The following is a 12,623-nucleotide window of genomic DNA, read 5'->3' on the forward strand; positions in this document are numbered from 1 at the left end:
TGGGCCGACCACCAGCTCCTCCCCCAACACACTCCTGCCCAGCACATGGTTCTCAAGACCAAATTTGTCCCAACACACCGGAAAGCACGAAGTCTAGGAACTAAGTGAGTTGAATTTTAACATTTTATATTCCTGGTCCTTTATATATATATTTATATATAGTCAAACTTTTTTTTTTTTTTATGGTTGCCTCACTGCAGTGTTTGAATTTTTGAAAAAATATTGTAATCTAAAATTTGTGTTGATTACTGGTGCACCCTTCACAATATTTTTGTTATTTGTGGAGCTTTTAAGCTATACATACACTTTTATTATTGAATATTTTCATCAATATAATCATGTTTTACTTACTGTCTAATTCCTTCATTAAACAATGATATGGCTGCCAGTGTGGTGTCTCACTTATTTTGTTTGTTTTAGTGTAAGGATTGATTTTTGTTTTGTGCGCTTCCCCTGTACATGTATTGCGAGTGAGCATTCCCCTTTTTGCCATTCTAGCATACAGTATAGTCAAACAGGCTTGGTATTACAAATGGCAAGTGCCCAATTATGATTTAGAGGGGCAAATGGGCAGAATTGGTTGTCATCTAATTATTCCTCTCCATGGTCATCCTTTTTACCAAAACTTATAGCTGGGAAAGCAATAAGTGTAACACTAGACAAACCACTTTGAAGTAAATTCAGGCACCAGTTTGCCCACATTTGCTAAGATTAATTATTCCTATCACAATACCCTGCCACTCATGCTGCAAACTCCCCTCATCCCAAACATTGCTGCCATGCTAGATTTCGGAGTATGAGTCTCCCACGCAATCTCCACCGCTCCGAGCCCCAAACTCAGGGGGTTGACCGCTTCGGGTGAGTCCATGCACTAGTGCTTAACTTGAGTTGATTTATTTATTTATTTTTATTTTACCTCTTTATTTTATGTTTTGTAACATTTTGAACGGTTGATGCTACTGATCCCATCCCCATCTCTCCCCTCTACCAGCATCCTTGTTACAATGTTGATTTACACTTTCATTTGAGTATTCATGGGACTCATTCAACACCCAAATGAATCACTCTTCTGAATTGGGCACCGGCACCACCTTTGCTTGGATTAGTTATGGATGTGAATGTGAATGTGGAATTTTCCTGTGATGATTTATTGCACCTGGCTTTTACACCCTGCTTTTGTGGACCTTGTATCATGATGGCATCTGAGTGTTGTTTCCTCACCTGGGATGCTAGACCCTCCCAAGGAAGGAAGCCTTGGTGTGAATCATTTGAGGCCTGTAGACAGAAATGGGATTTTTTAATGTACATTTTCTTTCTTTCTTTATTTCTTTCTTTCTTTATTTATTTATTTTTATTTATTTTTTTTTTTTTTTCATCATTTATTATACCATCAAACTTTTACAAAGTTTGTTCCTTTATTATATTTTATGTTTTCTTGTGCATTGTTTCTTTCGGTTGTTATTTTTGTTATTGTTATTATTATTTGATGTCTACTTTCAAACTTTTTGTTGCACTACTTATCTTAACATTTACAACCTTATTTGACAATCTTGTTCATTTTTACTTTGATTTCTCTCTCTCTCTCTCTCTCTCTCTCTCTCTCTCTCTCTCTCTCTCTCTCTCTCTCTCTCTCTCTCTCTCTCTCTCTCTCTCTCTCTCTCTCTCTCTCTCTCTCTCTCTCTCTCTCTCTCTCTCTCTCTCTCTCTCTCTCTCTCTCTCTCTCTCTCTCTCTCTCTCTCTCTCTCTCTCTCTCTCTCATACCTGCCATTGTTTCTTAGTTTTTCATTTTCTATCTAAGAATCAAACAGTTCATCTGTTTTCATAAATAGACTGTTTCACACACACACACACACACACACACACACACACATACACACACACACACACACACACATAGTATTGTTAAATTAAAAAGAGGCAGAAGGACATATGAAGATGACAAGGAGATAAGTGAAATTATGAATGAGAGTTTTAAATCCATCTTTAAAAAAGATGCAGATCTTGTAGCACCTACAGGTGGAGTGTCAAATGAAGGGTTATATGAGATTAAAGTGGAAAAGTATGAAATCTACAAGCTGTTTGAGTGACTTAGATATTAGAAAAGCAATGGGACCAGATGACATACTGCGATGGGTATTGAAAGAATGTAAAGACCAACTGGTTGGAGCCAATTTGGAATGTGGTAAATAGTTCATTGAAAGAAGGAAGAGTGCCTAAAGAATGGAATAGAACCAATATAGTGCCTGTCTATAAAGGAGGTGACAAAATGGACCACTAAACTACAGACCAGTATCTTTAACTAGCATCACAAGTAAACTGCAAAATTGTAATAAAGAAATTATGTAATATTTGGAAGAAAATGAGGTAATTACAGATAAACAATTTGGATTTAGACAAAGATCATATGTTACATATCTGTTGAGCTTTTATACAAGAGTGATAGATGTGGTGCAAGAAAGAGATGGATGGATGGATGCTGTATTTCTGGATATAAGATAAACATTTGACAGGGTTCCACACTTGAACCTACTATGGAAACTGGAAAATATAGGAGGTTTAAAAGGCTAAATATTAATTTGGATGCAAAACTATTTGAAGAACAGACAAATGACAATAATCAGAGGTAACAGTTGAGTGTATTAGCATCGATTATGTTTCAGATCTACATAAATGATATGCAGAAAGGATTAAATAGCTATATTAGTTTGTTTGCTGATGATGCAAAATTGCTAAGAGCTATAAAGAGCCAGGAGGATTGTAAGGAGCTACAGAGAGATTTTAGATAAAATTTATGCTTGGATTTATGGAATAGTTTAAGTGAGGAGATGGTTACAGCTGTTAGTGTGACCAAATTTAAAGATAAATTGGATAACTGTAGAAATGGAGACAGGAATGATCTTTAGTTCGGACCCTATACAATACAACTAGGTGAATACACACACACACACATACACTAAAATGCAGGTCGGGATCTTTTATGAGTATAGTTTATGTACTCAGTAAGGAGAAAAGGAAGTTTAGCAAAATTCATTTGTAAGGCACATAAACCAGTTTTGTGTAGTTTTCTCTTCTCTCTTCTGATCTCTTCTCTCTAGAATCTAATTTCAGAATCTAGCATTATTTATTTCGGATACCATAATGTAAAGTATGCTGAAATTTCAACTCTTTTATTATATTATTCTTGCTGTCCTAACTTTTGTATTTCAGTTTGAGAAAAAAAAATATTGCTGTAACATTGGGACTTGGTTTCTTATAGCTGATGAACATACATACCTTCATAGTCTCCTTAGTTGTGTCAGTTTGATAAATTTATAAATTAAATATGTCCATTGGAAATTATTTACTATCCATTTGTGAAAACAGTGTGAGAAATTACAGCATTCATTAATTTTTGTTTATTTATTTATTATTGTTATTTATTACTGTATTTTTTATTTATTTTATTTATTTTATTATTTTCTATTTTTTTTTTTTTTATTTAATCTATTTATTTATTTTTTTTCTTTTCTTTTTTATTCTAAAACATTATTGAATTATGTGGATTTCTTCTATTATTTTGTTTTGAAGAGCTAAAGAACAAAAGAGGTAAGTACTTGTGTATGTTGGAAAGTATTCAGTGTTAAATAATATTAAGTGAAAGACTCCTAATTTTTAAATTTCATAATATGCACAGTAATTTCAGGTCAAACTTGTGTAAACATTCCTTCTCCAAGAATGTTTGGTCTTCATTGTGGCAAAAACTTTTTTATTTTAAAGAAGTAACAAAGTATATATAAAACTTCATAGATATGAGTCATTTTTAGTATTTTGTGTGTAGTACATACATTTTAAATAATGTACACTTGCTGAACATAATAACTGTATTTTGTATGTATTTATTTTATTTATCATTATTTTTTTCCCATTTACATATTTTTGTATCTACATATTTACATCATACATCTTATTCTTGAAATATCTCTAGCAAATACTAATGTTGAAATGTGAGAGTTTTTTTTTTTACACTTTTGTATGTGGCAATGTAGCATAGTTGTTGGCACACTCTACTTATTACTGAGAGGTTAAAGTTCCATTTCATAATGAGATACAGATAATTTGGACAGATTTTTTTTATTTAGTGAAATGCTGAGATTACTTATGGACCCAAGTCTGGGAGCTGTTAGCATGCAGGGGGCCAGTGGCCTAGTGTGTGTGTGTGTGTGTGTGTGTGTGTGTGTGTGTGTGTGTGTGTGTGTGTGTGTGTGTGGAAATAATTGGTTGGTTGGGTGGGTTGAGTTTACTTACTGCATACACTTGCTACAGAAGTTAAAAAATAATGCCAGCATTCCACCAGTAGTAAATAATGCATTAAGCAACAAAAATAAACACAAAAGATGCTTAAATTTTATGCTTGCTTTCTTGAGAGGAATTAATGTCAAAGTAACAGATATATATATATAATATATATATATATATATATATATATATATATATATATATATATATATATATATATATATATATATATATATATACATACATTACATTGTTAATGTACTTGTTTGTTCATATAGTCATATATCATTAGCTGTCCATTAATTTGGTATATAGTTATCATCACTGTTGGCATCATACTAGTGAAAAACAGATCCCATGCTTAGATGAGTTAGCTCTTGTCACCTGATGGCAATTTTCTGTTTAATACAACTACTACTTTAAAGTGGAGTCATATTTGAGGTGTATTTGAGTTATAGGGAACGTTTTTTAGGGGGTTATTTTCTCAGTCATAATGAGTGTGTGTGTGTGTGTGTGTGTGTGTGTGTGTGTGTGTGTGTGTGTGTGTGTGTGTGTGTGTGTGTGTGTGTGTGTGTTTAGTTATTTGCTCCCACAATTTTTCTACATTTATATTCCCATGGAATCTGACATAATTGACTAATGGCATTTTAACTACATATATAATTCTGATGTAATGACATATGTGATTACAACCAAGTAGTGCAAAGCTATTACCCACTAATTTGTATATTGTGCTGCTCTAACCATACTCATCTCTTCCACAGTCATCCAGGTCAAAGTTTACAAATACTCTGTGACAGGCGGACATCATGCAGCGGTATTCACATGTATCTGAGCCAGATGTAGGAAATATCACTTGTTGTAATGACAAATGCTTGAAGCTGGATATACTGAATTGTGGAAAAAAAAAAAAGGTCTTAAATGTCACATGGCAGAGTTTACATGCTATTATGTTTTAATTATTTAATGAAAAAATTGCATGATCATTTTAATCATGCAAATATTCACCATGATATTGTCAGTGATTGCCAATGATGATGAATAAGGCACATACCCAAAATAAAGGAAATGTTAAAAGCAAGGCAGAACATTCATTGAAGTGACCCTCAGTATTGTTCACATGCCCTTCATGTTATTGCACATATACTTCTTTCATTTGAAAGAGAATAGAATGAATAAATACTCTGACAATTTGTGGTTCAAATAGTAGTCACATTAGTACTGTTGTACTGTAGGGTGGATTTTATACAATGCTGCTATTTAATTAAATTCAAGTATGAAATCTTATTTTCTTGAAATGATAATAGTATGTTCACAATAAATTCCTTGATATAGGTGTGGTGCATAAGTTTATATACATGAGTTATATTGCAAGTTTATAAGAGAATTCTGTAAATCCAGCAACAAGTTGAAAGTCTGCACACTCTGCTGTCACCAAGTTTTCAAACACTCACTCACCCACGCCTTATTCACAGTATTTCCACATTTTCTTTGTGCTTTGTGTTTGTCATAATGTCAAGCTAAATTTAAGTTGTTTTGTAAAAAACTGTAATGCACTGAATAATTCTGTGTTTTCAATGCATTCACTTTTTTTCTTTTTTTTTTTTTTTGTGTGTGTGTGTGTATGTGTGTGTGTAATGAAAGAAAAATCAAAACAACAGATTTCCATCTGTTTCCCACAATAGCTGATGAGAAATTTCCTTGGCCACTGTGCTGGTACAGTATTAAATTATGCTTGTGTTTCCATCAGCCTCACTATATTGATGTATTTGATGCTGCCTCTCTCAAGGCAAACACTATGCACCACAGTTTTTGCATCCATAAGTAAATTACTGTTATAATGTACTTTTGTTTAGCCAACACCAGACCCTTCATGTTCTCCAACTGTGCACCATCTTCATCTACATGTATTATTATCACTTGGGCCTAGATTGCAAAACTCTTTTCCAACTACATGTCACTCTTAGCCTATTTAAATTTAATTATAGTTGTGAAGTTGTCTCCCAACCCACTCATGTTCAAGTCAGTTTATCATAATCTTTGTGCTCAAGCATACCTCCTTCCTCACCTGTATCATTGTAACTTTATTTCTTTTAAAAAGACTTTCATCTCTAATTTCCATCTTACAAATTTTTCTATCATCAAGAAGTTGTTAAAAATTGTTTTGATTCCCATCATCTTTTGTTCTCTTTTCAGTAAAAATCTTTCCTCTCATATTTGCCTTCAGTTTTATTGTTCCACTATCATCCACTTTGTCACAATCCCTCCCCGCTCCTGCCTGCTACTTCACCTCTGCATGTTTCTCTTTTCCCTTGTAATAATTTTTCCATCCACTCAGCAGTCTTTCAGTCACTTTCTTTCTGGAATGTGTCAAATGTCAGTCTTGTACATATATCTTCAGTGATGATTGTAAGTTACCAATTTATTAGGATTTACAGTAGTTTAATTTTTTTTGTTTTCCCCCATCTCCTCTCTCTTCTTCAAAATATTTTTTTTCTCATTCCCATTGCAAGTATACTAGCAGTAACTATATGCTTTTCCTTTTGGCTCAAAAGGCATACAAAACCTTTTGCTCTTTTGTGATCTACTCACTTACTCACTGCTCCTATCTGCTTCCAGTCTTCCTCTCACTTTCATCCCTTATCACCCAAATTCAGGAATGGCTATTTCACCTTTCTGTATAGAGAGAAAGTCTGTGATGTTCTATTGTGTTCCCAGCCATGCAGAAATCACTAGAAAAAAGTTAAGTGATTCACTTGTTTGTTCTTCTCCCCCTGCTCCCAACACACACATTCCTGTCTCAAACTGCCTCCATATTCATGCCCATCTCCACAAACAGGTTCTGCCTGCCTTGTGGTCACAGAAATCAACAACAAACTCCACCCTGTTAAACCTTTACTTTTGTCATAATATAACTCATCCCATCCTATTCAAAAATTATAAATTCTCTCATCTAAATCATGATTATTTAACAAATCATTATCTTTCTCCATTCTCTTCACAATGTCATTGTCCATTGACTATGTCATATATTTCTTGATTACCTTGTGACATGAACACACTGTATACTTTAGTTCTCTCATTCCTCTTCAGTTCCCTTACCCAACATCTAGGCAACTTTTCTTTGGTATCTCTTACACTTTCCAACATTGTCTTTTTGTCCAAGCTTCTAATTAATTTAATTTAAAACATAATTCTAGCAACCTTACTACCACTTCATACTCTTTAGTTTGATATTTGGAAGTGATACAGTTTTATTAAATTCTACTGGGACATTGTTTTTGCCTATACATTTATAATAACTATTTCAATTTTTACGTATTTATTTATTTTGTATTTAATAATAATAATGATATTATTATTATTATTATTATTATTATTATTATTATTATTATTATTATTATTATTATTATTATTATTATTATCATTATTATTATTGTTGTTGTTGTTGTTGTTCTTGTTGTTATTATTATTATTATTATTATTATTATTATTATTATTATTATTATTATTATTATTATTCATTTGATTTATTATTCATTTATTTTTTATTTATTTATTATTTATTTTATTTATTTATTTTTTCTTTTACCAATCCATTATTTACTCAGATTTTATCTGTTTATGCATTTAAGGAGTTACATTGCCTCATTTTGTATGATTCAGCATCTGTCACATATTTAATTACATATTTATCTATCTTATGTACTCAGTTATTTTCTTTTGATTTTTTAAATTTACTTTTCTTATAATTTTACATTTGCTACAACTATCCCTCACATTTTCAGCACATTAACAAATCTCACAGTAATTGGATATTGTCTTTCAGTTGACATCTTAAAATAACTGGATTTGCATTATTTTTGTAGATTTATTTGACAAGAAGTCATCTTGACAAATGAGCAAAAACATGGAGTGCCTTTAAAAAGGCAAAACTCCCAACTTTGCTGATTGTGAATACTATAATACTATATTTGTCACACAAGAAGTTTTCACTCTGATATGATACTGATGTGTTCAATGATGTAGCCCCTCTGTGGTGCAGTGGCTAGCACACCTGACTATGAATATTTGGGCTCCTCTTTGAATTCAAGCTGGTGCATTCAGCTCCCAGTTCACCCAGCTGTTCATCCTTCCTTTGGGTTGGTCAATGAATGGTTACTTGGGGAAGCTAAACTATGAAAACCTGGAAGTTACTGTGGGATACCATCCACCACAGCCTCAAAGACCAGTGAGACAGATGAACATTAAGGCCACACACAGTCATAACATATGTATGCCTTATCTTCACCTTTATGCTTAGTAATATTGCATTCAGAAGGAAAGATGGATAGTATCATACAGTGATTTCTATGTGATAGCTACTTTTAGATATGATAGTGGCTCAAATTCATGTATACTTTCTTCATAAGTTCTTTGAAGATAAATTAAAATATATTTTTTAAAGAATTATATATCCATTGATGCTTCAGAGCAAGGCTGCTAACAAATGCTCTCTATGATGCTGCAGTGCACATCTGTTGGGTGTGTGACTAATTGTGTGATGAGAACTTTATGAAATATTGAATAATACTATGGGATCCAAGTGCTTGGGATGTGTGACCTTGCTGTGACTCTGCTTACAGGTAATTAACAATGTTGGTAAGGACAATACATTGTTTATAGGTTATGAAAAAGCAAGTCGATGGGAAAAAATAAAGGGAAAGTATTACATTCATATGGCATGATGAATACTTACTTTTATTTGGAAGCAGTGTTTTCCATTTGTAGATCTGAATAGTAAAGATGATTGGAGTATATATATATATATATATATATATATATATATATATATATATATATATATATATATATATATATATATATATATATATATATATATATACTCGTATATATATATATATATATGATCCTGAAGAAAATCTATTGTAGGAATGATGGGAAAGTAATGGTGAGATGTGTTTTAGATATGTGGAGTTGATAGTAAGTAGCTTGATGGAATGAAGATATTTTAAAGAAAACTAGTAAATATGCTGAGATGATAGAAATGGGTGAAAGTTTCAGTATAATGGGACAGAAGATGCAGAGAAATAGGTGAAAGTTTCAGTATAATGGAACAGAAGAGAAGATGCAGAGGGGAAATGCCCATGTAGGAAATGTCAAGAATGGTAATCAGTGTAATAGATTTGAAAAAACTGTACATGGAAAGATATGGTGCTGGACCTACAAGATACAAGCTAGTTTTCTGAACTTTCTCAGTAAAATAATGTGAACTTGCTCAGGGTTTAATATATTTTACGGTAGTCAGTTTAAAGAGCTATCAATTTTGATATGGCTGAAAGTATCTATGAATTTAGTACCTATTAAAAATATTTTGCTGTATATTACATATGATATTTTGTAATCCATTCAGCTTGATCATAATTTTCTAAAATAAAAAGTTATAAAGAACTACTTTGATCACCATGAATTTTTTATCTTTCTTCTTTATCTTCTTTTTAGATGACTAAATTATAAAGGTGCTGTGAAATAGATAGCTCTGGAAATTGGAGAAGGGGATGGCAAACTAGAAATCTTTCCTATATTGTGTAATGAAAAGCCGTGAATTACTTAGATTGTCTTGGAACACCATTATTCTAAGCCACACCAATTCAGAATACAGCTTCCCTCCCATTTGGTGTTTCATCACCATTTTCTTGCCCATACATGCTTTTTTGACTTGAGAAAGACTGCTGGATAAAAGGAGCCAAGGGGCATGTAATCTTTAGCCAGTTGTTATATGTATGTATTGAAAGTACATAACTGAAAATACACCAACACTTGAAACTCACTGATACTATGCTTACCCAGTGATGCAAGCATGAACAGGTGAAGGCACAGAGAAAATCATGGTGAACTTCACCAAGAGCATGTGTTATCACAAATACCAGAGGACAACACAGCTTTTGCAAGCACAGCATGTTCAACACAGTGTGCACATAATCATCCTCACTTTTAATCATCCTATGAGAGGGTGATGTAAGAATACTTAGGTTAATTATGTTATGAATACTGAAAGATTTTCTGAAACATTACAGAATCAAATTTACTAATGTGATAATGTAGCACAGTATTTGTTTGTTAATGTATGCAAGTTAACTATTGTTTACTACAGGAGTATAATAATCTGTTAATATATTATGGTGAGCCTGCCTAATTACAGAATATTCAATTGAATGTAATACCTGTGAACTTAGAAAAGAAGAGCCAAAAAATGAAGTGTTATATAAAAGAGCCTAGAAAAGTGGGTTGCATTTTTATGTCATTAACTTTTTGAAGATGGTTTAAAGATATTTTTTATTTCTTTAACAGTATTTTCAAAGGATGCTCTGGGTCAGGTGAAGGAATGCGCTGTGACTCCGTAAACAGCCTTGGGAGCCATGAGCCTGGCTGTCCTTCAGCTCAGGGATCACAAGGTTCCAGGCACCTCCTGGATGACTCTGAACTAGACCCTCCTCCACCTCCTCAGCATGACTGCTCCTCACCACCTTCACATACTCTTACTCGCACTTGGTAAGACCAAAACTGTGTGTGTGTGAGTTTTCATATGGTACTGGAAATGGTGAAGTTGTTTGCTACATTGTGGTTGAAAGAACATTGCCACTTTATTCATTATTCTTTGTAAAAGACAATGAAGATGGATTGAGCAAGGGAACTGGAAACTCTCTCCTCTGTATTCTTATTTCCACACTGAAACAACACATTAAATTTTGTCTGGGCTTACCTCCTTTTCAGGGATCTCAGCTTGATATATAAATAGATGGAGTGTGTTTGTGTGTGTGTGTTTACACTGTAAAACAGAGTTTCAAATGTATTCTAATATATTCAGAAGCTTAGTAGTCATTATTGGAAGTGTGTGTGTGTGTGTGTGTGTGTGTGTGTGTGTGTGTGTGTGTGTGTGTGTGTGTGTGTGTGTGTGTGTGTGTGTTTCTGAACCTCATAAAATTTACTAAAACAAACTATCCAATGTTTTTTTATATTATTTTTAAAATCAAATTGCTGAAATTACTTTTCATGTATGATACACAGGTCTGGCCTGTCGTCTGACTCAGAGACTGAGGTGGTATTTGAGGTGAGTGGGGAGGACTGTGGTGTGCAGGGACCACTAAGGCGCAAGACGGTTATCAAGGATGGCCGCCGGCCAGCTGTTTCAGCCTGGCATAGATACTGGGTAAGTCTGTATACATAGTGTTGCATGATGTACACTAAAACCTCCATAGGTCAGCATTCTGGAAGTCACAATTCTTCATACTAAGTCAACAAGGAAACAGAATATTTAATTTGAAAAAAGATCCAGAAATGCAATTTCTGCTGTTTAGTTGGCACCATGGTGATTAAACTGAGTCAAACAAAACCTTGCTCTGAGGACATGAAACTAATAAAGAATGTTCGTTCTGATTATGGTTCTGGTCAAAGGTTTGGAGGTTTAGCTTTAGCTTTGCAATAGCATTTCCCAAGGAATACCTCATGCAAATTTCTAAACGAACATTGTACAATATTTCACTCGTAATTCAAAGGAAACAGGAGCAGATGAATTTGTTGCCAAAGCATGCTGATTTAAAACAAAACCATGTTTTTGAGGAGTTTGTGGATGTAGGTAGATGTAAAAGCTGTAGTATCTTTGTTTTTACTTTAGGGTCTCCTGGTAGTTTGAAATATCATCAAAATACCAAACATCTTGATAAACTGTCCTCAAACAACTGTGATGAGCTTGGTTCCTTTGTACTCTAAGGTCAGTCTTGTCTACACAGGCTTGTGCTCAATAGTACTTGTTTCTCCTAAACAGTAAAAGTACTTAATGGGGATTGTTTTATATAAACAGTCAATTTATAAATTGGCATACACATACATAGTTATTCTTTTTGGTCTATTTTATTTCTATATTTTGTAATTTTCATTGTGTAATAGATACATGTTTTCTCTAAATATATTTTTCACTTATTTTCTTTCATACTAATTTAATTTGGTAATTTGATACATTCATAATTTGAATTACTAATTAGATCTTTTTATATCTCTAGGTCCAGTTATGGGGAGGAGCACTTGTGTATTACCACCCAAAGAGTCTCACCTCTCGTGGTCAAGAACGAGCAGACTTCAAAACATCCCCATGTAAACTACAACCCTTGGCTGGATCAGAGGGAAAGCTGGTGTTAGTTGGTCCACATGATGCACAATCCCAGCCTGATGTGTTCCAGGTTAGGGTATACTCCTTGGTAATGTCTTATTCTTGTGGTTTGTCTTGCCTGCTGTTGGTGGAGGGCATTATTTGGGGCTGAAATAGAGACAGGTATCTAATTAGTGTTGTA

General features: G+C 33.4%; 1 protein-coding gene across 1 annotated transcript in view; it reads left to right on the forward strand.

Moving 5' to 3' along the window:
• LOC135089659 (ras-specific guanine nucleotide-releasing factor RalGPS1-like) overlaps window positions 1–12,623 on the forward strand; it is a 103,918-nt gene that overhangs the window by 89,941 nt on the left and 1,354 nt on the right. Inside the window, 5 exon segments of the mRNA XM_063985547.1 lie at window positions 43–104; window positions 787–858; window positions 10,627–10,827; window positions 11,344–11,485; window positions 12,336–12,530. Of these exon segments, the coding sequence (XP_063841617.1) occupies window positions 43–104; window positions 787–858; window positions 10,627–10,827; window positions 11,344–11,485; window positions 12,336–12,530 (672 nt within the window).

The sequence above is a fragment of the Scylla paramamosain genome, chromosome 3, assembly GCF_035594125.1.
Source record: "Scylla paramamosain isolate STU-SP2022 chromosome 3, ASM3559412v1, whole genome shotgun sequence".
Classification (NCBI taxonomy): Eukaryota; Metazoa; Arthropoda; class Malacostraca; order Decapoda; family Portunidae; genus Scylla; species Scylla paramamosain.